This window comes from Rhipicephalus microplus, chromosome 8 (assembly GCF_043290135.1).
Source record: "Rhipicephalus microplus isolate Deutch F79 chromosome 8, USDA_Rmic, whole genome shotgun sequence".
Taxonomy (NCBI): domain Eukaryota; kingdom Metazoa; phylum Arthropoda; class Arachnida; order Ixodida; family Ixodidae; genus Rhipicephalus; species Rhipicephalus microplus.
In genome coordinates this window covers 68,643,817-68,669,620 of record NC_134707.1, presented here as the reverse complement: position 1 = coordinate 68,669,620, position 25,804 = coordinate 68,643,817, and the positions used below count along the sequence as shown (strand labels likewise).

Below are 25,804 nucleotides of genomic sequence, written 5' to 3'. Positions count from 1 at the left end.
CGTCGAACCCACTAAATACTTGCAAATAACTGTGTAAGAGCTTTCAATGCTGTGGGTGGGAACAATGAAGAAATATGCCTAACGCTATGGTAATGGTTTGGCATATTTCATTTCAATCACAAAGAAAATGAGCTGCCTTAAGAGCAAGTGTATGCAGCAATAAAAACAAGCGTTCGACGCACCGATGATTACGCAATTCGCAATATACGCAAACACCACATTTTTCTTTGCTGTTCTGAATCACTTTAGTACGCGCATTATCTAGGTGACTTTGCTCACATGAAATCTGCCTAAAACTAGTTTGGAATGTACACTAGAAGCCACAGCATTGCCCAGTAATTCTTCCTTACGTGCTGTGCTACAAGTTAGATCATGCCGCTATTTGCCAGAAACTGTTGTATCCACTTGCTGTGCTGAGCGTAGCGTAGCGGCATTCATATTTATCTGGGAGAAGTTATTTGGGCTTTTAACAGACTAAAAAATGTTTTTGCAGTACCTTAATATGAAGGGGAAAAAGACAACTACACAGAGATCTTATGGACGGTATGCCAATGTTCTGTGCGATCCATGAAAGGGGTCAGGAGAAAGTCATTTTTAAAAGGGTCAAAGGAATGGTTGTGTGCTCTCCAGCAAAAAAGTTGTTCTTTTATCTACAAGCTGGGACACTTCCAAAAAAACCTTGGCTGCAGGAAAGGGGTTTTATTATTTTCATGGTCTCTTGTTCTTTCTTATGTCGCAAACAAACAAGTATCGGCCACAAGTGTTTGAACTGTTTGGATGCTTCATTTCATCGCGACCTCCTACAATAAACTCTAGAGAAAGACTTACCATTGGCACCCAATAGAATTCATTTTCTACCGGTTCACAGTGAGATTGCCATTCCGTACGGCATGTTTACGCTGCTAAGTATGCACGCTATTTAGAAGTCATTCATCTCATTTTGTCATATTGACGCTAATACATGCTCAGTCAGAGAACACTACATTGAAAGTATAGCTTACATTGAAAATGCATTTAACCGACGTGAAGAAAATCCGGAATGGCTTCCTGTACGGAACCAACTTTTAGCGTTAAAGCTCTTTCAACAAAACTTGCCAAAGTGTGACTGGCGGTTTTATTGCATTGGTAGGTGCTTCTTTTTAAATATGCGGCTTTTGTTTTGTTTACATGCCATACCTTGCAAAGAATAAAAAAAACACTGCGTTGCTCTGTGGTAGAGTACTGAGCTGCCATGCAGGGAACTCGGGTTCAAATGCAAGCCCGTCCTGAATGTTCTTTCTTCACTTACTTTATTGTAATTCCGCGCAATAGTTGTTTTGGACACAGCAGCGGAGGTATTGGACGATTGAATCAGCTTTGTTTGATTGACAACTTGTTTGATCGTAAAAGTACGCTTGCCCTAAACAGTGGCGCGAAAACACGGACAGCAGGGGAGCTGCTGGTTCACCCCTCAATAAAGGCGATATTTGTGTGCTTGAAAGCAGAAATATTGGTCTGTCTGTCTGTCACACAATTAGGTAACCCGGAGAATATTTAGGCACTTCCTCAATGCTCAGTCATCTTGAACGAATGACAGCTGGCACACGTGAGAAAATTGCCAAGTAAAAGCAAATATTACACATACCTCAGACGCAACAACAATACACGAGTATCAAGCTCTCTCCTCCCTTACTAAAAAATTGTTACATAAGCCATTCTAAAGATGTCATTGTTTCTTGCCCTGCACTGAAGATACAACGCCATGCTAGAAAAACCAGGTGTTTCTCACGCTTCCCTGAAAATGCGACGCTACGCACAAAAAGTCACTCTGCGGACGACATGTTGCGGCCACCTGCCATGATTTCGAGTTTTGTACATGCTGCTGAATCCCAACTTTACTGCCAGGCGGCGTCTATATCTCAAGCAGCGCTTTCAGACAGAAGACTATGATCTTTTTTTATTTTTCCAGCGAAGCAAGTAGACAGGTGACCAATTTTTGCCAGCTGTTTCTACCTTTCTTTTTCTCGTTCTATTCATGTTTGTTTCTCTGTCTGACATTTCAGACCGTCTGCCTGCACTTAACGCGTCAATTTTCTAACTCTTCCTTTCTATTTTGTTGATTCTTTCTTTATCTCCTTTTTCTCCTGCGTTTTCTTTTGTCTCCTCCTCTCTATCTTTTTCTTTCTATTGTAGGTTTTACTGTCTCTATTCACCGTCCATTTTGTCCTCTCGTCTCTTCTACTCTTCCTCATCTCGTCACGATTTCAGTTTTGCTAGCCACTCACACTCCTGCAGCGCGTACGTGGCTTCGAATCTCATCCCAGAGAAAAAGCGTTTCCTGGTAGAATTTGTGGCGTTTTGTATATTCATTTTTATTTCTTGCTCTCTCTTTTTTTTTTTAGATGAAGATCCTCAAAGTCGAGGTTTCTCCGTCCACTTCCCTGTTTGTCACGAGAAGATATATGTATGTGAGAGAAAATAAAACTTTTAACAATAGTTTATATTGATAACACTTTTGACAAAGTAGAAAGCATATGCAAGTGGAAAGCCTTTTACCTAACCAAAGACTTCATAGGCATTGTAGACTTTAGAGCTTAGCTTTCCCCTCTCGTTGTGAATCATTGCATGGAGAAGCGTGGTACTTCGCTTTTTCGCCCATCTAATTTAGTACACTCGGCGAAGAGTATTCGGCTTTTGTCTTGGGAGCGAGGCAGTAGACGAAGAAAACGATGATGGTAAAGAAGAGAACGTTGAGAGTGCCAATATGCTTTTATCGCAAACCCAGACGCCTTCTTTCTTGCTCATTGGCCACGGTTTCACACACCTCAGATAATGTTTGTACAAAAAAATCTACAAAGTATAAATGTGAACATTAGAAATGTAATTGAGACTAATGACTCGAATTGTCATGTTATTATTGAGTATGATGATATATTCCCGCAAAACGCCAAATTACAGTCCCTCAAATTTTTGAATAACATATTATTAGATTACTTGGAGCATGCAAAAACTAAAAATATAATAGCCACAGATGCTTCCGTAAATAATCAAAAGGCAGGTGTAGGCATTGCCTCTGATTTGAACGGAGCTCTTGGCGATTATTTTAGCTCTTCGAAAACTTCCATCAAATCAAAACAAAGCAGTAATAATGACGGATTCTCTTTCAGTTTGTGCAGCTCTGACAGCTTCAGAGAACTCTCGAATTCTAAGCACATTCAAAACATTAGTACCGCCGCAGTTGAGACTCCTGAGATTACTATGGGTTCCGGGTCACTGTGGATTAAGATTAAATGAATTGGCCGATTCCTTAGCACGAGCCGCACTTGATGGGCCAGTTTTGTCCATACTGCCAGATGTAGAATATATCACGGCTATAAGATATCGAAAATCAGCAATCTCCACTGATACGATAGAAAAAGTAATTACATGGACAGACTATAACCACCTCATGTTTCCATGGCAACCCCACTGGAGTCAGTCCAGAAAGATCGAAGTCTTAATCACTAAATTTCGATGTCGTGTCCCCCCCCTAAACCTGTATCTACACAGAGCTGGTCAGACAACATCACCCCTCTGCGCATTCTGCGGAGAAATGGAATCACTAGATCATTATTTTTTGTATTGTCGCCGCTACGAGATACTTAGAAAAAGGTTACTAGTTATGCCATTTCGGAAAATAGGCCTTACATTGACGGCGGAAACGGCGCTAAGCTTTGGTGCCTCAGCTTTGGGACATTGCCACAGGGATGCTTTCAATGCCGTTTGCGATTATATTCAGGCAACCAAGCGTATACCTTTGTGATCTTCAATCAAAAAAAATTATTTTTACTCCCAAGGGCAGAGTGAAGTAAACGCAGCAAAAGTGGTAAACATAACACCTCAAATCTCAAAATTGCTCAACTTGATTTTTTTTCGTTTGCTCTATTTATGTTGTTTTTAATTTTACATTAGTCTTATTATAATACCAATTCATTACACATAGTTAAAATGATCACAGAAAAACTGCACTACACTTTCTTGGCCAATCCCCCTGAGTGGGTATGAGCCAACCTCCCAGGGAAACAAAACAAAACAAAACTGTCAGCTCAGTATGGCGTTCTTATTAGCACACTACAAAAATTATACAGAGCGAAAACGGATTCGTTGTTAGTAAGAAATTTTATCCGATGTCAGTACCGCGAATTAAAAGAAATTGTACCTGAAATCTTTAGGCATAGCGCATCTGGTAGTAAATTCAACATAGTTTTTTTTTTGCAGTGGGACAGGTGAGATGACCAAACAAGGTCTTTACTAACTCGGCATTATTGTTTTCTCAAATGTGTATCTATCGAAGGCGCCAAGGTGTTCTTTCTGAACAGGTGGACGCATAACGTTTACCAGAAGAAACGATGGCATCTGTACGGTATGTGGTCAGAGAGCATCCTTGTGGCTTCTTGAAGTGGTTGCATGGTAGTCGAACAATGCTCCGCAAAGGATCATGAGCGGAAACTGACCGCCATGAGTCTCAAAAATAGGGTGGCATAATACACTCAGCTGTGGGAGAAATGCCAGATATCCGTGGCTGGGCGTCATTGATGACTCGTTACTAACAACTCGGGGCCTCGCCCAACTGGACTGAACTGGCACAACAGAAAAAAATACACAGCTAATATTATGAATACGAGCAACTTCAATACAAGATACCAGCATTCAAAGCTTCAACCCTAGGTAATTTTTCCTGTCATTTTGCGTTGAACAACGGATATTCTGGCACTGTAAATGCCAGCGAGTGAATAATCTTGCGCGGTCATTGTGGTGTTTGCACAGAGAACTGCAATAGGGGTGACGCCTGGCGGCAGATTGTGCCAGACGTGTAGGGAGAAACATTTTGTGAGGCTGAGCCAATTTTTATACAAGCCAAATAAAACTAATCAGAACGAACTGCTTTCAGGCATGTCAAGGGCTGAAAAGTTGTGCTAGTGGACTTTACGAGACACCGAGGAACTCTTTATGAGCATTGCATTGGGAAGTAGATAAAACACACTGAGAACTAGCTCGGGGGGTCACAGTGCATTACCAGTGGCGATGAAGATCATGTCTTCGTCGGCAGTGACGAATCACGCCAAGAGACTGCTCATATTTGTGACATTCCTTCCACTAGCTACTCGTTTAAATTTAGTAAGTAAAAGCAAGTGTAAATATGATCTTTTTTCCGGGGGCAATCCTGGATCAAAGTTAGAGTACTCCTCGTATATGACCTTTGGGTTATGGTGGATAAGCCAGGCGTAGGCCGAGAAGAAGCGTATCACAAAAAGCGAACAAAATTAGAGAACGGAAATAGGTGAGTGAGCGTAGCGCGTTCTTCTCGAGGGGTTTTAGGAGCAGATTGGGTGCTGGGTCTTCAGGAAGGAAATGGTGGAGTGTGCTACAGCACCATTGCATAGAGTGCCAGATCAAGTAAGCGTCAACGAATATACGTAAAAAACTAATAAACCAGATGGATCGGAATTTCAAAAAATATACGCTTGTTGATATCTCTTCGCCATCCCGAAAGGTTACACTACGTAGAAGAGCAGAGAGAAAGTTGGTGCGGACGTTGTGGGTGCAAAGCACGATGCATCAAAGTCCGGTGACAAAAATTTTCCTTTTACAAATCATCAAAAGATCAACGTATTGACTACGTAGTACATTATCGCTTGCGCAGGCTGTGTAATGTAGTATGCAGGTGCCTAATGTTCTTTTGTTTCGTAATACGCTGTCCTTGTTTTCTACGGCGAACTTCATTGTGGTGTCTAAGCATGAAAATTAATCAGTGTACGTACGCTTTCGGTCATTTACCGCAAGTGCGGTCATCAGCCCTTGGTACATCGTAGAGAGCAGAGAAAATAAACCAAGTAAAAATAGAATATTTGCACGAGGAACCACCATCGTTATCGTCGTTATCTGAAAAATATTCAGGCATATTTGTTGTGCACGCAATAATAGAAAAATTCGCTGCACGTATTCCAAGGGTTGATATACCGGAATCCTGAAACCCACCACCAAAGCATGGATATTCTAAAGTAGGCTCTTTTAGCGCACCAGCTAATGGCAGTTTCTCTTTTAGGACTGATTCTGAGCCAAAAAAATTCATAGCGTAAAACGGAGTATTCTCAGATAAAGCAGTGAAAATCTCACGTACATGTCACAAGACTCGTTAAGTATATAAAAATCTAAAGTAGGACTTAACCATACTAACAAAGCAAGTATTCATTTGCACCAAAATGCAAGCACTTGAGAAAGTTCAGGAACACTGAAAAACATTTCATATTCAGGAGCAGTGAAGTTTCTTGCGCATAATTTGTATCACTAACAAGCAGTACATCTTTGGCACTTTTTGAGGATGTTTTCTCGTTGCCAAACTGTCTTTATTACTTTTATTCTCTAGTCATTTTGTGACACCTGTAACATCTTGGTTTGTAGCCTAAGGGAGTGATGACAACAGAAGCCATAGGTTGATATTTTTTCTCTGTGTGATAAGGCACGTATTTTATGATATTTATTAAAGTAGGGTTGATTGTTTCATCACACACATTGGTTGCAGCAAATGGGACTGTATACGTCTAAATATGGAAATAAACATCAGATATGGTGAAGACAGGAGACATAAACAATTGCAACTTCATAAAAAACAAACAGTTACAAAACTACCGTAAGCCTTATGAACGATAAACAGAGATTCGAGAGCTTGCTGCTGCTTACGTGTCACTTTAATGAAGGCGAAATGCTATACGCTTAACTCATTCAATTTGAGTGCCCGTTAGACAACGTCAGATGCTCAAGATGTTGAGCATCTGGTAGGATTGTTTAATCCTCAACTATACGGCTTTTTGAATTGATATCGTGTGTTTAGGACGCAAAATGCAGGTGTTTTTAGGACTATACATTCAGGGACATTCATGCGCCTAAAATTGACCACGCGGGCGTCAGTTTTTCGGAACGTCGGCGCTAACATCAGGGAACCAAGAAATCCTCATCACGTCCTCACACCATTCTGTGGTTTAAGAGATGATCAAATAAGCACGTACGAGATAGTTGATAAAATAAAGACGCCGTTATGACGTAATGATGACGTCCGTGTGAGGCGTCATGACGTAGTATCACCTAATGACACTATCATAAAGCATCGTTCTTTGGCCAAAGGCGAGCCGAACACGTAACTTGTGACACACCAAGAGAATCCTTTCATCCTGAATAGAGAGTAAAACTGCGTTGGTGAGGTCAGATGGTTGATGTTCAGGCTGCAGTATAAACAGAAATATGAATTTGGTCTTCCGTTGGCGTAAGCGAATGCGTTAGGGGGTCTGTGAATATTCCTTTTTCTTTTTGCTTAGTACCCCACTAACCATACCAGCGCTCAATTGAAGCGTAGCAACGAATGTAAACAAGTTGCGTGTTAGCATCGCATTGGTATGTTTTTTTTAAAAAGATAGATTTCTGAGAAACAGAAATGCCATTTGATGAACCTCTTCTGAAAAGAAAAGCTTGTTTACGCATGTGCTTACACCGGGCAACGTAACCTTTACCTCTCAAGTGCAGAAATGTAAATAATGCGAAAGTTCTATTGGCTACAGGGGTTCAGTATAAAAAAAATTGTTTCCGCCTTTTGGTAATAAGGCTGATCCCCGCAGTACCCAAGTGCACATCTTTGAACGTTGTTGCACTTACCCAAAAAAATTCGTTGTTCATATGTTGGTCAGTACATCCAGTTAATTTCAAAATATATCTTCTTGAAAAGATATGGCCCATGTGTATAGGACATGCTATGAAGAATTCTATTACCCATTGTGTACACGATATTATATGTGTGGTTGAACTATTTGGACCAACATATCTAGGTAATAAAATACACTCTCACTAAGCTGCTTACCACACTATCCAACTTAAGTTTTATTTCCAGTCCTCGAATTAACCTATGAATTCATTTCCAAAGATCTTGTTCTAGAGCAAATCGCCATTTTATAGCTATTTGAATAGTAGCATGCCAGAATATCTGAATTTTATTTGCACATATCCAATCTTTTTAGAAGTCATATGCTAAGAAGGTTTCGAAAGTAGGTATACATCAGCTCAACCTGCTTACAGCACACTCAGTTTTCGAAGATTACGTTCGCTTCAATTAGCATGCCAGTTGGATCACATCAGCTCATAACAGTCACGTGCTCTGTTGTAGTTCAACATGATGTTTTCGAGCCCATCGCAATAAATTACATTTACACTGTCGTCTTTTATGAAAGAAAACGGGCGAACGTGTAGCCTGCGCTCTGCAGAGGCTGCCTACAGCTCCGTCAACTGACAGCACGACAAAACACGCTCCCTTTCAGCGTAGTCTGTTGCCAAAAAATAATAATAACCAGCTATGGCCTGTAGACAAGCGCTGCTAGATTGCACTCCATCTCTGCTTATGCCTGCAGTGCGTAGTTTAATGCCAACATATCAATGGTTGTGGGCGACCACCGTGCAAGCTGCAGTAATTGCCCTATATCACTCGCCAGGCGAGCGGTGAGGACATGTAATCTAGAAGCGTTTGTCTACAAGCCATAACTCGCTATCTTGCATGGACACGGATAACGCCAAAAACGAACGTGCTTTCTTCACTTGTCGATTCATGGTGCTGTATGCAGCCGCCGAAGAGCGCAGGCCACGCGTTCGCGTGTTCCTTTTTATAAAGAACAACAGTGTACACGAAGCAACACCAATAATATTCTACATGTAGCGCTGTAACAGAGCGGAATGGGCGACTTCGCGAGAGAAAATTTTGTCTCAACTTACTCGTGGGCACAGTACTTCCAAGAATGCAGTGGATAAATTTAATTGAGTATAAAAACTGGAGCAATCATGATGAATGAAGTGGAGTATATGCAGACACAGGGTAATTATATAAGCATGAGTGGGCTTGATAATAGCGATTTTGTATATAATGTATGAGGCCCAGTTTTATATTTAGAGGGCTCTTCTATGCCACAAAGACTATTTTCTTTTGCTTGGCAAAGTGAAATCCCAGTTGGTATTGCATTTGCCATCTAATGAGGCTTCTCGTTTCTTCCTAGCCTTGCACAATTATTTCACAATTCAATATGTGATGTTTCATACACCAAGATACATTTGACATTTACCGCGCATATCTTCAGAGAGCACTTTCAGGACTATTCTTGCGTCAAAAGCAATTTTTATAACTTGTAATTGGGGCAATATACATCACATTTTGGCTTGAATTAAATTTGCTTCACAAAAGACTTGTTCATGGACACTAAAATAATCCGGCATTGATGAACAACGAGTAAAAAAAGCTGGTTTGTTGTCTCCTTCCTTGTTTTTGTGCTCGTTTGCTCTTGGACATGAAGCCCATCACTAGTGTAGCTGGAGCTACAATCTGCGTATCGTGCTCTGTGGGATAAGCATGTTTCAAGACCTCCCAATCAAACTGACAACAGATTTTTAGAGTGCTACTTTTGCTGCCTTCTGATCAAATGGGAGGCTTTCTGGCTTCGGCTGTGTAATTGAGAATACACAAAAGCACTGCAATTAGCTGTCGCTGTTCATGAAAGAGTCCTAAATTGTAGGCTGGTACTTGATGCTGCAATGTAGAGCTTAAGTAACGGGGCCCGTTGTCAGTCTCGCTGTAAGTAAAAAATGCGTGAAACCTTGGTATTAACACTTACGGATGGTGTACAGACATCGGCTACACCAGGCAGATGAAATCAGTATTTCCGCGAAGACTATATCTATTTCAGCATGGGGTTGCGTTGCTGGTTGGCCAACAGAAGGCACTCACTGCAAAGCTCATTCGTGTTCACTGGGACATTTTCTCTGGCAAGTATGTTCATGTTGCCATAATCATTGCTCAAGTTTTGTTATGGCCCCGTTACACTATAGCTTTCAGCGCAAAATGCACCTGCAAAGTTCGAGAAGCTTTAGGGCTGTCGTATATCGTTTTGTTCAAATAACGCTCAAAATGCAAACACTATAGATTATTTAGCAAGCGACGCCGTTGGTAGTGATGGCGCTACAATAATCGATGGTGCATTTATAAACGCCGGTGCACTTCAGCTGTTTTTAGTTGATCGATGGCTGACACTCTTCTCGCCACTGTCATTGCCAGTGTGCATCGCTGTAGTCTTACCATTCATTTACCAGCCACAAGGTTTGCCCAAATACACAGTTTAATTTTAAAAAAGCTACATCTTTTTTTTTTGTTCAGCGTTAAGACTCCGTGACATCTGGTGGAAGTGCACCCCGGTACTCGTACCGAACGCACATGTAAAATCATGAGCCAAGCCCCAACCGTGAAAGTGACACCGAAACTAACATGAGGCGCGAAACTATCCGCCGAGAACGAGGGCTACATTCCGAGTTCAGTTTTTGCCACATAATATAAGAAAGACCAGCGCCATAATCACTTGTGTGTCAACCATGGCAACAACTGTACCCTCACCCACCAGCGTCATGATATAGCAGCCAAGAGAGCTATTGCGCTTTCATGAATACCCTAGTGAAAATCCGTTGACATGGCAAGGGACCTACGACTGAGTGACTACCCTCAACCATTGGGACGCGGCAAACAAGCTGTGTCGTGTCTACTTTTAATTGGGAGACGCAGCAAGAACCTGGTTGCAGAATGCAGAGTCTGAACTTCAAACCTGAGATCTCGTCCGTGGCACATTTGTCGACACGTTCAGGAGCATCGCCCGTAAAGAAAAGGTTAGGACGCTGCTGAAGACGACGGTACAACTCCCGAACGAAAGCGTCACTATCTTTGTCGTAGAGATCACTCCGCTGTTTCATCACGCTGACCTGGACATGCCTGAGGAGAAGAAGGTCTGTTTACTCGTGCGAGAGGTCAAGGAAGAACTTTTCGCTGGGCTGATCCAAAACCCACCGAAGACCGTTCAGGAACTGCCGGATGCAGCAGCAATTGAAAAAATGCTTTAAAGGCAAACCCGCCAGTACAATTGTCATGCAATAAAGCCCCGGTTTTCTTGATCTGGGCCTCGATGATCTGCGTGAAACGATACGAGCGATTGGCTGGGAGGAAGTGTGGAAACTTTCCCGGCCTCAACGCAGCTGCAAGTGGAATTCATTGCCGATGTCGTTCGGGAAGAAATTTGGCACTGAAACTGCACCCCTGAACGGCCACTGTCATAGGCATAAGCGATGAAATACGCTGCAATAGCACGACGCTACGCTCCCCCTCTACGCCCACGCCAAGAATGCACACCATCACAGTTTCGGCGCCAGACACCACCGCCACCGCGGCCATGCCATCTACCGTGGACGAGCGCAATGATCCGAGGAAAACCGACGTGTGGCGTGTCCCTCACCACTGCCCACAATGCTACCATCAGAACAAGCCAGACACACGTACCGATGCCTCCAGTACCATCATAGGGAACCGGGTGGTTTCCCCATTGACGCACCACATCCACAGTGGTGCGAAAGGCTGCGTGGCATCGCTGACCACCTCGCTGCAACACAGTGTATGCCCTCGAGGTCTTCACGTTCACTTTTACCCTGTCAACACATGTCGCGTCACCACCTGCCATACACTGGCCGGACCCGGGTCGGTACTCTCAAACTAAGTGCCGCAACCAATGGAGGTACTGTTGCTGTACGACGAACAACTGAAGATCCTCCACCACAGATGAGGGCGCTGCGACGAAACTCAAGAGCCTGCCTCCACCTCAACATAGTCCTGAGGATGAAACTTCGCAGGCAGAAGACCTGATGACCCAACGTCAAAACAGCGGTACAAACCAGCGTAGCTGCTATCCGACACCATGACCTAACCGCAACGCAGGGTGACGAACTAGCACCCTCGAGATTCTAATCGATGGTCCCAGTACTGGTTGACATTGGAGCCGAATATAACGTCAACAGTGGGACATTCGCGGTGAAGTTGAAAAAATTAGAATCACTTGGTAAGGCCCTGAAATCTGTACAGCTGATGGTCACCTAGTATACCACCGGGGTGTATCTGCACAGCCAGAGTCACCATTAACAGCCAAACTTATTCTGCAAGCTTTGCCTTACTACAGCATTGCTCGAGAGATGTCAATCTTTGAATGGACTTCTCAAGCCTCCATAATGCTATCATCCCCCTGAAAACAAAGACGATTACACTAACTATGTAGAAAGCAAAATCGCCGCAAAAGCCCTCAGGAAGCAGCGCCCTGAATGCGCTGGAGGAACGAGTGGCTGTTCCTCCTCGCTCAAGTGTCATCATTTCCGGCGGCACTCCACAACCAGAAGACAACGAAGGCTTCGTTGATGGCAACCAGCGTTTCTTAGGGAACCGCGATATTTGAGAAGCAGGAGACCGAGCAGCGTAAAAAAAGCTAAACTTGTATTCACAAATTTCAGCAACGAGTATGAACATGTGAGCGAAGGCACCATGGTTGATACATCGAATAAATTAAGAAGGACACAAGAGATTTCACCACCATCTATTCTGTGGAGCCTGCTCTAAGAAACCAGGCTCCTGCCTCCGCTTTCGACGTGAATCAGAGCTTTCTGAAGCATAAGCAAGAACAGCCGAAGGCGCTGCTCCTGCAATACAAAGCTTGATTTTCATCGTCTTCAAAAAATAAGCATACTGCAGTCACGAAACATCGCATAATAATCGAGGAAAATGCCAGGCCCTTCTGACATAGTTTATACAGGGTTTAGATGTGAAAATTTGAGGTCTTAAAGAGAGAATTTCACAAGATCCAGCCATCAAGAAGTACGTATTTGTCAACCGTGGTGTAAATAAAGAAGGATGGAACCTTAAGTTTCTGCATCGATTATTGCGGCCTAATTAATAACACAACGAAGACACGTACCATCTCCCACGTATAGAGGACCCGCTGGTTCGACTGCACAATACGAAGTTCTTTTGGCCGATCGACCTGAAGGCTGGTTATGTGCAAATCAAAGTCAATGACAGAGATTGAGAGCGAGAGGAGTTGTGGTTATAACACCGAATAGCCTCTTAGAGTTCAAGCTCATCCCCTTCACTGTTGGCTCGACCCCTGCAATTTTCCAAGTGTTGCAGATACAGCGCTAGCAAGATTGAAGTGAGAGACTTGCCCTGTGTGCTTGCAAAACCTCGTCGTGTTTTCCTCGTGTTTCGACTAGCATCTCCGGTGCCTCGAAACAGTACTTCAAGCTATCAAGTCTTCAGGGCTAACCCTGAAGCCATAAAAACGCCGAATCGCGTATGAGCAGATCTCCTTCCTTGAACAGGTGATTAGCACTCATGGAGCTCGTCCCTACCCGCACAAAACAGCCGCCATCACCAAACTCCTTTCGCTCACCGACAAGAAGGGAGTGCACCATTTTTTGGACTGTGCGCCTATGACCGGTGGTTTGTAAAAAACTTCACTCAAACTTTCGAGCCACTTATTACTTTACCCGAAACGACGTGGCGCTAAAGTGAAAAACGCTGCATAAGGAAGCATTTTAGGAACTGAAATAACGCATACGCAAGCTTCTATTGCTTGAGCATTGTGACGAATTCGCCGAGACAGAAATCCATACTTACACAAGAGATGTTGGACTCTACGCCTCTCTCTTGCAGAGGACTGACAGAGTGAAGAGGGCTATTATACACGCTAACTGGTCGCTATCCACGATACGAGCCAATTATTCTACAACAGAAAACAGTACCCTGCCAGCATACGTGCTACGTCGATGTTTCTGCTCTATTTTTGCACAGGCCCTCCAGCGTTGTGAGTGACTTCCAGGCCTGTGTTGGTTAGCTACCTGAAGGCACTTCTAAGGTCGCCTAACACCATGAAGCCTGATATTTCAAGATTATGAGATTACCATAGTTTACAAGTCCAGCAGAACAAAATTCGATGCAGCCTACATGTCTCGTGCCCCATTCGACCCACCGCCAACCGACGACCCCGATGACGACTGCTTCTTGGAAAGAATAACTGCCTGGGATTTCGCTGAACGACAGTGAGCCAACATGGAACTTAGGGGATTTGATGGAGAACCTTCGTTGTCTTGAAGGAATTATAGCGGGCACTTACGTCGTTTTCACTGCGAATAAGTCTTCTAAAAACAAGGATTTTTCACCACTTCGATCGAAGTACATTTTTACGGTGCCTTCATCTCTGCGACTAGAACTCCTCCGGACTCTGCACGATCATCCGGTAGCAGGACCTAATGACGTTTCCCGTGTGCTAGCGTGGATACCATAAACGTGCTACTGGCAACGCCTTACCGCCAACATCACTTGTTACGTGAAAACACGCCGAGACTGTCAATGACGGAAGACCACCATGTTTACTCCGGCCAGTCGACCCTGCCCGGCGACCGTTTCAGCAGATCGAGATGGACCTCTTTGGGCTGTTCCCAAAGTCCAGTTGTTTAAATAGGTAGGTCATTGTTGCTGCTGGCTCCACTACGCCAAAACTACAGCCCTGCTTGAAGGCAGTGCCACTGAAGTAGGCATGTTCTTTTTTTAGAGCATCGCCCTTCGAAATGCCCCCCCCCCAGACTTTCTTATCGACGACAGAGGAATGGCGTTTACTGAGGACCTGACTCAGGCAGTTTTGAGTTATAATCGTACAAGCCAGCATCTCGCTATTGCGTACCATCCACAAACCAGTGGTGACCTGACCGAGCGTCTAAATAATACCATCGCTGACATGCTGATCATGTACGTCGACGGCAAACGCAAGATATGCAACACCATCCTTCAGTACGTTACCTTCACATATGAAACAGCCGTGCCAAACCCGACGCATATGACGCCAATAAAGTTCGTCTTTGAATGGAACCCGGTAGCGATACTCGACACCACGCCTCCGAATGTCACTGACTAAAAAAACCTCGAAGTCACCGTCTAACTTCAGCGTGCCGAAGAAGGTCGTTCACTCAATCGCCAGAGCATCAAGAATCAGCTGACGAATGACTGCCGTTGTTACAATCTTCGACGAAGCTTCGAGGAACATCACCCTGGTGACTGTGTCTGGGTATGGACGCCGATACGCCGACGTGGACTCAGCGAAAAGCTTCTGCAACGGTACTTCAAGCCATAGCAAATAGTTAAAAATTTCGGCCCACCCGACTACAAAGTTGCCTCCAATGACATAATGAACTCTCATCGGTGCCATGCACGACCTAGAGTCGTCCGGCCGTGAGCCTCAAGCCGTATCATGCGCGTTAGCGAACACGACTGCTATATGTTTCTTATTGTATCTCCTTTCTTGTGTCTAATATACATCTTCTTTTCTTATTTTAATAAAGCATCGAGAGGATGCCTTTTTCTATGTGGAGCAATGCAACAATCCTTGCTCAAGTGTGATTATCGCCCCGTTACGCTATAACTCTAAGCGCGAACCACGCCTGCAATATTTGAGAAACTTCACGGCTGTCATTGTTCATTTTGTTATATTGCGCCTACAATACGAATATTGAAAAAAATGTTCTGCAACCGGAGTCGCCGCTAGCGTTAGCGCTGGAATTGTCAACAGCGCACGTAAAATTCCCTTGCCCTTCAGCGTCTTTCAGTTCAACAACAACCAACACTCTGTTAAGCGCTCTTTTTGCCAGTGTATGTGCATCACTGCAATCTTACCACCCATTGATCGGCGACAAGTTTGGCCCAAATAAACAGTTTCATTTTAAACTAGCCGTTTCATTCTTTTTCAGCATCACAACCCCATGAAAATATGTGTGCCCCCTTCATAATGACCAAAAATTACACAAATCACTTCATTTTACGAAAGTTAGCCATCCTTAGGTTCTTCTTTTTTGCGGAGCCGTAGGCGTATATTATTATCAGAGAGAAGCAGCGCCTTGTGAATCTCACTGACCACGCGTGTAATCCACCGTATGTGGCAATCTTTTGAGTGTTTTAAAAAATTATGTACAAAAACCTTTCACAACGTCACCACAACTGTTGCTCGAGTATTGCTACTACTATGCGATCGCTTGATTGCTGCATCATACCGCTATACGAGATTTATTCGTACAGATAAATTGATGTGACAGTGTACGTCTCCTACTTCGCTGACATGATTGCCTCCATTTCACATAAGAAGCTCTTGCACGAAAACACCAGATCGGGGTGAACGCACGCAATATGCAGTGCCTGTAAAATTTTGTATACAGTGCTAGTGACTAGTTTTATGGTTCTTTCCATACAGGTTAATTATTTTTTCCTGAGAAATCTCCTTTTTTATAGTATTCACCGAAAAGCCCAAGGGTCTTCCGTAGTTCATTCGCAGAGCACCGCCAGCCTATTCAATCGGAAGAATGCATACGTCATCCGACCTACCACTCAAAAGGGGAGCGTTTTATAGTGATCGACTTCGTAACTCTCGCCCTGTGATGAGCATTATGCTTATAGAAAGCCAACATGACTAAATGTTTCTTCTAGCAAAAAACGAAACTTGCCCATCTCTCGTGCAGTGACAATTGATGATATGCAAAGCACGAACGAGAAAGGCAGGTATGTCACTTCCCATTGAGCTCAAAGGTACGAGGTGAACAAAACTTTTTCCGTACATTATTTTCATGTCATGATTATCCTGTTTGAACCAGTCATTTCCCTTCGTCGCCTATTCACGTAACGGGATGCAAAATTTGGTACACCTTGAGCTAGTGAAACGATCTCAAGCACGCTTTGACAGTAGCAAGCAGTCATGTTTTACATGATACGCATGTCTTGATTACCATGCTTAGACGCGTCATTGATCTTCATCGTTTGTTCACGTCACGTGACACCAAATTTGGTATATGCGGAGCTAGTGAAACGACCGCGAGCGCGCTATGAGCATAGCATGTAGTCATGATTTACATGACAAGCATATCAAGATTATCATGTTTGTACTTGTTATTTTCAATGTTCTTTCGTTTACGTCACGTAATACGAAGTTTGATATATTTGATGCTTGCGAAACGGCTGTGAGCGCACCATGAGCATAGCATACAGACATGTTCTTACATGACACGCCCACCACGATTATTATGTTTGTACCAGTCATGTACTTTCGTCATCCTTGCACGTCACGTAATACCCAAATTGTTATATGTAAAGCTAGCGAAACGACCCTGAGACCACAAGCGTATGGCCTGTAATCATGACTTACGTGGCATGTATTTCATGTTTCCGATATGAAGGTCTGCCAGCTATGTTCGCCATGCAGTCATATCATACCATGCCAGTTTTCCGATATGTTATGTGAACGAAACAGTTGCAAGAGTAGCAAGATCAAGATATGCAAATAATCACATCAGTGACATGCCTGTCGTGATTTGCATGTTATGGCTAGGATGGATGAATGAAAGTGACTTTCTTTATACGGCTTGCACAAGGTGTAGCCACCTGCCTCGCTAATCCTGGATTGGGACGGGGAGGGGAGGTCGAGCCTCTTAGCTCTGTCAGGGGCTTACTGCACCGCCAGAACTTGGGGGGGATATGGTCGTGAGCTTTATCATACCTGTCAATCGTTCCCGGCGAATGCCACGGCCAAGCAACCCACATTCCAAGAGCATATGTTCAAGCGTGCATACTTCTTTCCTACACGAACTGCAAACAACATCTATATTTTTATATCGTAGCTTTTTTTCGCCTGTGCCGGTGAGTAATAAGACTGTGTCTGTAATTGTCTAAGTGTGACCGCTTGTGCTCTGTTTAGTATACTGTGAGGGGTTGCAAACTCTCTCCTACCCTGGTAGTAACGTTAAGTAATTTCATTATAGTTATGGCTAGTCAATGATGCTAGTAATGCAGTTGTTATCCATGGTAATTTTGGTATCGATACCATTATGAACTCGACCAGGAGAGCTAAAAGTCGTATGTGGCTGGATAGATAGATAGATAAATAGATAGATAGATTGATAGATAGATAGATAGATAGATAGATACGCTTTATGTCACCGAAGTTTGCTAAGAAATGCTTTGCATTCAAAATAGAAGGTGCGATGAAAATGGAAACTTGGGACACTATTCGCTTCGTGCTAAAACAGTTTGAGTACAATAGACCGTCTCTCCCATCATGTGTTGCGTGCCTACCTATTTTTTTGGTAAGGCTGCTATTCCAATGTTTCCATTCTAGGGAAGTTGTGCCTCCTGTTTCGGACACTTAATACACGGTTCCATTTTTTACAGCTAGGTGGAGTGCTTATACTGGGTTCTACACTGCACCCGTAATGATACGAACCACTAAAGAAAAGAACGCTTGAGCTTTATTACTGCGTACTGCACTTTTAGGAGCATCCGTATCCCAAACACCACTCGGAGAGATTACATGTGATGTTGAATGAGATCGTGAAGCCAGATGCACTTGGATAGATATGTGGAAGAAAATAGTACTTAAGGCTTTTTACTCTTGAGCAACACCAAAAAATGAAGTCATTGGAACCTAGTTTTGGAAAGTCCATGATGTATTGTAATGCAAAGCTCACCGCTTGGCAGTGCGTTGGACGCGGCTTAGATACGATATACTCAACACAATTGACCGTTGATGCCTCGTGAACAGACATTCATGACTTTCTCAGAACAGCGATCAAACCTTTAAAAGAATGCCAGCTGCGAGTGTCACGCTGGCGGCGATCACGCCAGCTGAGAGTGCCAGCTGCAAAGGATACTGCCTAATCTATTTTGTAGAACGGATGATCACCCTCTCACAGGAAACCAACCTCAAATCGCCGCGAGCAATTTGCCATAGGACTACCATGAACCTTTGCGGTAAATTCTATAGTGTGCAGTCAAAGAGCTGTACTCAAAAAACACTGTACGCTTACGAGACAGTGGGCATGGATACGCGGTCGTTGATAAATCAACGAAAGAGAAGCGGACCTTCAGTGTTAGTCAACACAATGATTATTTTAAATGGTCTGAACGGGCAAACAACGCTTATTGGAGTCTTTTCGCTTTACGTACAGAGCCATCAATTCTACCCTGAGCACCACGCCGTGCGGCCAGCGCTCCTCGTAGCGTCTCTGCCGGGTGCTTCAGGAAATAACGCGCAAGCGCAATTATAACTGTAAGAGGCGCCTTCACCGCGTCGTCTGCTAGAGCACAGCCACTCGACTGAACTGCGCCTGCTTCGTGGTGAAGCAGCCATCACTCTTGTTATGTGCGCACGTGAATTTGTAGGTTGGTGCGGTTCTCGAGAAGCACAGAGACTTTGGCTTTTTTTGCATGCAATCGTACAAGTAATAAACTTCGGTTCATACATGAGCAATACTTTCAATTCGTGCTGGCACTGCCACAATTAGGCTATTCTATATAACAAAAAGAATATTGCGCAGCTAACGCGACTGCTTTTGATCAGCGCAAAGTTGAGCGCCACGAAATTGGTGACGAATACCATGTAAGGCCCGGCACATCTTGCAATGTTTGAAAATTTTGGTTATTTACTAACCTGTAAACAAATGAATGTGGCTAGTTCATTGGTCTAAGAGAACTGATAATATAACATTTGTGTGTTACCAATAGCGCTGCTCTCATGTGCTATCGAATTTAACTGACCAATATCTCATCATATTCACTGCTTACCAGCAGTCGTATTTCTTCCTGTCATTCATGCAGACAAATCAAGATACGTTCAAGTCAAAGTTTTGAGCATAACTCCTACGGGGCAATCAGTTCACCAAACAAGCACCGATGAAACAATGTTTACTGCTTTGAGCAGGTGCAGAACAAAGCTTCCTACCTTTCTGTCTCTGCGCGACACAACGACCGCTTATCTTTTTTTTTAAATCTTTCTTGGCTAGAAACGTTAGCTTACTTCGGTAATTTATTTGACCCTCCAATTTGTAGCACCGTCAAACTTTCTTTTTTTTCATTGCCACTTGATGAAAGGGCTGCATATTTTCGGTAGTACTTCATTTTACTATTGCCTTCCGATGGAAAGACCATGCCGGAGGACGAAAGACGATGCATCGTAGGTTTATGCCTGCGAGAGTATTCTCAACATGCTATATCTGCAATGACAAGCCATCCTCTTGCCACTGTCAATCGGATCATTCAAACCATACAGGAATGAAGGACGCACTGGAGACACACCTAAGCATCCTCGACGCCAGGCGACAACAAAGAACGAAGACCTGCAAATTGTGGCAGCCATGGTGCAACAGCCGAAAACTACTGTGCGAGAAGTTAAGGCTGAGCTCGAACTCCACCGCGTTTTGGCTACAACCGTGAAGCGCCGCCTCTACAAAGCAGAACTTATGTAGAAGCTGATTGGAAGCCATTCATGAGAGCTGAAAACAAGGCGAAGAGGCTCATGTTTGCTGAAGATCACTTCCTATGGTATGAATCTCACTGAAAACGCGTGCTATTCACGGACTAGTCTACGTTCAGTACTCGATGGCATCAAAGAACGCGAGTTTGGCGCCTCACGAAGACACGGTATGCGAAGCAGTGCTTTTGAGCTTTCAAGAAATAGTCGTATTTCTGTGAATTTATGCTACGGTTTTCAGCAGCGATAGTTACCTGTCCGATTCGTGGCAATACTTCAATGATTCCTTGTTAGCAGCTAAATATTGTCAAAAAACCTTATTTTGCTTAGTCAATGCAAGGTTCGAGTTATTATTAACGTGAAGGTGATTCATTGGAGTTGATTAGACATAGGAACAGCCCCTCTAACTTTTGTTGTTAACTAGAACACTAAATAATGTTATTTAAAAAGCTTATTTTTTAGCCTTCTGTTGGTACGCGTGATTAAAAGTGTATGTATATTAAGCAAGGATATTTTGAAAGTTATTTGTAACTCTGTTTAAACTTACGACATAACCAGTGAAGGCGACTTTCTGTTTTAAAGTTGATGCACGTGTGACTCAAACATTTCGGGAAGCACGCCCTAAAACCTCTGTAGACGACCAGCAGGTCAACAGGGCAGCGGCTATGGCAACTCAGGCCTAGTATGCTAAAGCTCACTTTCTCTATTTCTTATAAGTACCTAATTTTGCCCACGAAGTCTCTTTCATCATACCCATGACACATTAAAAAGTTTGAGTAGCAACCACGAGTGTTCGGCTCCAGAATCTACTGCGGCCAAGGCAACACAAAAATTGCTTATTATTGGATCGACCAGTACCTTGTCGCGCTGCTATTTTCCGTGTTTAAATGTAGCATCAACATAAAGCCATCCTTCTTCGGTAATGATGTACACTTTTTAATTTCCTGCACATATGTTGCACGATGCATAGTGCGAGTCATTGCCCGTGGCCGAAGTTCAGTGACCATCTAGGGGGCAATCACAAAAAATGGCCTCGTTCCTCTCGTCAGAGTGCATGGCTGTTTCACGGCTGAGAGCTACTGCTCTATTCTAGACGATGCGGCGTTACCATTCCTTTTGATGGAAGCGTTTTTAGATAGAGAACCTCATCCTTCGACAACATCGCTCCCCAGTGCGCTCATCCAACCACTTTTCTTCAAAAGCGTAGAGTTGCCGTGTTAGACTGGCCACCGCGATCCCCAGACATGAACGTCATTAAGAACGGATGAGGAAACATAAAAGCAGCGTTGTGCTCCCTCAGCCTACTTGGCTTGTGTTTGAACAACCTGTGGTCAGCAGTACAAGACTGCTGGGAGGAATCCCGGGCGCACGTTCTTGCATGTGACGCCTAGTATGCGTCTTTTCTAGATAGAATGAGGGTGGTGTTCGAAGCCAACGGTGATCCCACCCCTACTGAAACGTTCCGTATGAGATCTTACGGAAAATATATGGACTCCGTAACATTTCCTTATGCTACATACGGAAAAAATATGGAGTTTTATGGAAATATATGGAAGTTGTATGGCATTTACGGAAAGCTTCTTATGGAGTATAAGGAAGGATAAGGAAATTGTATGGCGTATACGGAAAGCTTCTTATTGAGTACACGGAAAGATAAGGAAAATGTATGGCATATATGAAAAGCTTTTTATGGAGTATATGAAAGGATACGGAAAGATAAGGAAACTTATGGAGCATACGGAGAGTTCATATGGAAGGATTAGGAAAGTGTATTGAGTGTACAGAAGCTTTCATAAGGAAATTGCAGAATGTAAGGTCTTACAGAAATATACAGATTTTGTAAGGTGCTTACGAAAATGTGCCATAGTGTATGAAAGGCATGTGGATTGTTGCAAAAATGTGGAAACTCTACAGTTGTTGTCACATTTTCAGCAGGAAATCCGAGCTCTATAAAGTTATAAATGAATGCACAGTGACATATATAGTACAAAAGAATAACGCGGGCTAGTCTGTGTTGTCAGTCACCGCTGTTCGCCCTTTTCCAGAATGAATACAACTTCTGCAGATGACCAGGTGCTAAAGTCTGTCACACTGAAAATGTGTCATTCACAAGGAATGAAAATAACTGTCATTTTACTTGCATGCTGTCACACGAAAACAAATCAAGCAAAAAAGCATAACATCAAGGGCTCGTTTTTTGGTAGAAACAATAATAATGAGAACTAAGTTCAATGTGAATGAACTTGTCAATATTAATGAAATTGTTCTCATTAACATTGGCAAAAAAAATGTCATTTTAAAATATCGACCATGAGCTTAGCTCTCCTGAGCAATGACAAAAGAAATGAAAATCTATGAAAACTAATTGCATGTAGCCTAAAAATAATTTTTTATTGATAGTATGTGCTCCTACAATATAAATACAGCTATACACAACTTGCCACAGCTTATCGACAGAAACGAGGTAGGGCAGATGGAGTGGTCAGAAAAATAGTTAAGTATGAGAGCACAACTGATATGTACAAACACATAATGGTGCTTATCATTGATGCACGTATGGTCGTGTATACCCCTGGGTCTTTTTGAGATTTTCAAAAGCATTGTTTCAGAGCACCATGCAGATTACGCTTCAATTGTAGTGCTACATGAGACACAACTTATGGGCCAGCTTTAATGAATGAGAAGATTATAGGTTAAACAAATGCTTTAAAATATATCATATCATGGCTGCATGGACGCATACAAGCTATGTAAAGCGCAATAAAGTGAGGACGCATGAGCTTCTCTTGATGCTTCAGTTCTACATAGATGCTTCAACTGTGCTGCAAAAAAAATTTAACCAATGTCTGTGTGTGCAACATTGTCCATTTTAAACTATCTATATGTATATATAAAATTCCTACTGCGAGTTAAGCTACGTAGCACTCCATAAATCTTCCTTTTATTGAGGGCAATTTTTCATACAATCAACATTATTCATTTTCTGTCTCATGACTTCGTGCCCGCAATTCTTGGTTTGGCTCGATCACAATTGTGCAGCCCTTATTTTGGAGGAATCAAAAAACATCAACCAAAATATATTTTGGAACTGCTTCTCGGTGATATTGCCTTCCCTCAACTGCCACAGCTTGAGATGAGTCATATAGCAAGTCTCGCGCATACCTAGGGCCTACCCTGGAAGAAACTGGTCCGGCTGTGAAATGCTCAGTTTTTTCTCAAATAAATTGTTTGGTTTGAGTTTTCTCACTTCTCGAGTCCTTCACAATCAAGCAGACCCAATGTACCCCTTAGTCCTTAATGTTGTTATATTATGAAATAAATAAAAAAATTAGTAATGAAAATAAAAATACTAATAACTGTTGCGCAAAAAACACAGTCCCACATACGTACTTGAACGCAATATTGCTTTTATTTTGTTTTAGAACCTAAGGCATTAGAAAAGATTGCAGTGTAATGAAAACGTTGAAAAAAAACCAAAAAAATAAACTTGGCGGGACTCGAACCTGCGCCGCTCAATTGTGCTCGCGTACGTGAACTGAGTGCGTTAGCTTGCTTAGCTATTCGCGCTGAAGGTAACACGCGAGTTTAAGTTATGTATATAAATGTGCTTTTTACACGCTATGTTTTGGCATATTTATGTACGATATGCGATCGTATCTATTGTTGTGTGCATATGTTTTGGGATTGTATATACGTCACATGCTTTTCGCATGTCTTTCAACTATAGATTGCTGCCCCGCCGCATATGAAAACAAGTATTTTTACACCCACACACAAGCTTGAGCAGTTGAAGGTTGTTTCCGGGGGCTCTCTTGCGATTGAGTCGGCCACCACAGGGAATTAGAGTGATACGCCATTAATCCCTGCATCTAGCTGTATTCCACTTAGTAGCTCTATCGCTTCATGACAAATCGAGCGCGGGGCGCGACGCTATTGCGCACGACCATGCCTCGCGTAGTGGCCACTGATTGCGCCGGCCGGCTTGCTTCGATTTGCTTCAGAGCAAAGAAATGTCATACCTTGAAAGATTGCGTACTGCACTAGGTCAAAATGTTACTGCTTTGTAGCCATCCTATGATTCATTGAGAATTGATAACTCTAATATCACTACTGTAGAGCTTTGCGTCGGCGACACGCACCGAACGTGAAACCGCACTACGTCTGTCGTAGAAGCAGTAGGAAGCTGTCGTCTGCTAGAAAAAAAAAAACAAAACAAAGACCTGAAAAATATTCATAAGTTGTAACTTGTTTTTTGAATAACCGTTTATCACTTTTAAAGTTATTTTGCCAGATAACATACATTTTTTTCAGTTTAGAACAGCGACAGATGTTTTTTTTATTTTCATCACACAGATATCCAAGTCAAATCTATTCACAGCTAAAGCCACATGTTGTTTGTCTTCTTTGTTTTCGTGGGCATGCCGTTTCGGTGCGTCTATGTGTTCGCGCTGCTACACACGAGAGCACGAAATGTTAAATTTACGCAAGGAAGTGCCGTTCCTCGTTCGTGTGATGTACTAAGATTGCGCCCTATTCCCGCGGTTGTTCGAGTGCGGATCAAGTGCGAGTCGTCCAAGGAATCGGCGGGTTGGACGGGCGCTCGAAGGACTCCGAGGAGACGGCTGACGCCTGTGGTCGCTTCCCTCAGGACAGTGTGAAAGAAACTAAAGGTAAGGGGGACACTTTTTTATGTAGACCAAGTATGCCACTCAGTGCAAGTGTGTGTTGCTGCACTCGAACGAGGCGTCGTGAAATGGCAACCTTACGCGCCTTTGCGAGTGCGGTTGCCGATTCGCTTTGACAACGCTAACGCCAGCAGAGCCATGGCGCATCGGCGCGGCCTTACTGGAGCTAATTCGAGACAACTGCGGCAACATGCATGTGTATGGTGATCGATTTTTTCATATGTGCAATGTAGTGAGGAAGACGCACACGGCGCTTGCTACGTTGTTGATTAAACGAAGCCTGCAGTGCCATTTGATGCAAAGCAGCATTTTGTTTACGTTCGCGGGCGATACAATTTGTACCTTGGCTCGATTCACTTAGCCAACCGCCTAAGTGGGTTGATTAGCATACGTTCACGGTAGAGCGTTATTATGCCCCTAAACAGTGGCGTGTGCTTGTTGAAAGATATAATGTGTGTGCCTAGTGTAGAGAGAGAGAGAGGTGTTCGTGCAATCTGCATGTGTACCTGCAAGACGCCTTTGCTTGTAACTAATAATGTACCAGCCAGCACCTACATTGTATGCCTGACTTTGAAGAAAACTTGCATGCACATTGTGAGATTTTGTAATCTGCCAGAGTAGCTTTTTATAAAATAATACACTGCCAGCATGTTCAAAATATGTTTCGCTGCTGTGTGGCAGGGGTGCGGTTATCACGCTGTTGTGTAGTTGCTGATGCAAGCACTTATAGTTTTGATGCGTTAATATTTCTCATCTAACTCATCAGGTGTTTGGCTGTTTCAGCACAAACAAGGCAAAGAGAGAAGGAAGACGGGTAATGACAGGACCAGTGCCGACTTTTGTTTGCAGGAGAATACCCATGTTGGTGTATTTATTGTGACAGCCTTTCTGTGTTGCTTTTTTGCCCAATTTATGCAACAGCACAGTTGTCAGCAA

The 25,804-nt window shown here is 43.2% G+C and overlaps 1 protein-coding gene across 1 annotated transcript in view; it reads right to left on the bottom strand.

The window, feature by feature from the left end:
• LOC119165864 (uncharacterized) overlaps nt 1–8,863 on the bottom strand; it is a 66,958-nt gene extending 58,095 nt beyond the window's left edge. Inside the window, exons 1-2 of the mRNA XM_075872083.1 lie at nt 8,770–8,863; nt 5,781–5,901 (exon numbers count right to left, since the gene is read on the bottom strand). Of these exons, the coding sequence (XP_075728198.1) occupies nt 5,781–5,886 (106 nt within the window). The 5' untranslated portion in view covers nt 5,887–5,901; nt 8,770–8,863. The remainder of the gene's footprint in view (nt 1–5,780; nt 5,902–8,769) is intronic.
• Nucleotides 8,864–25,804: the final 16,941 nt, after the last annotated feature.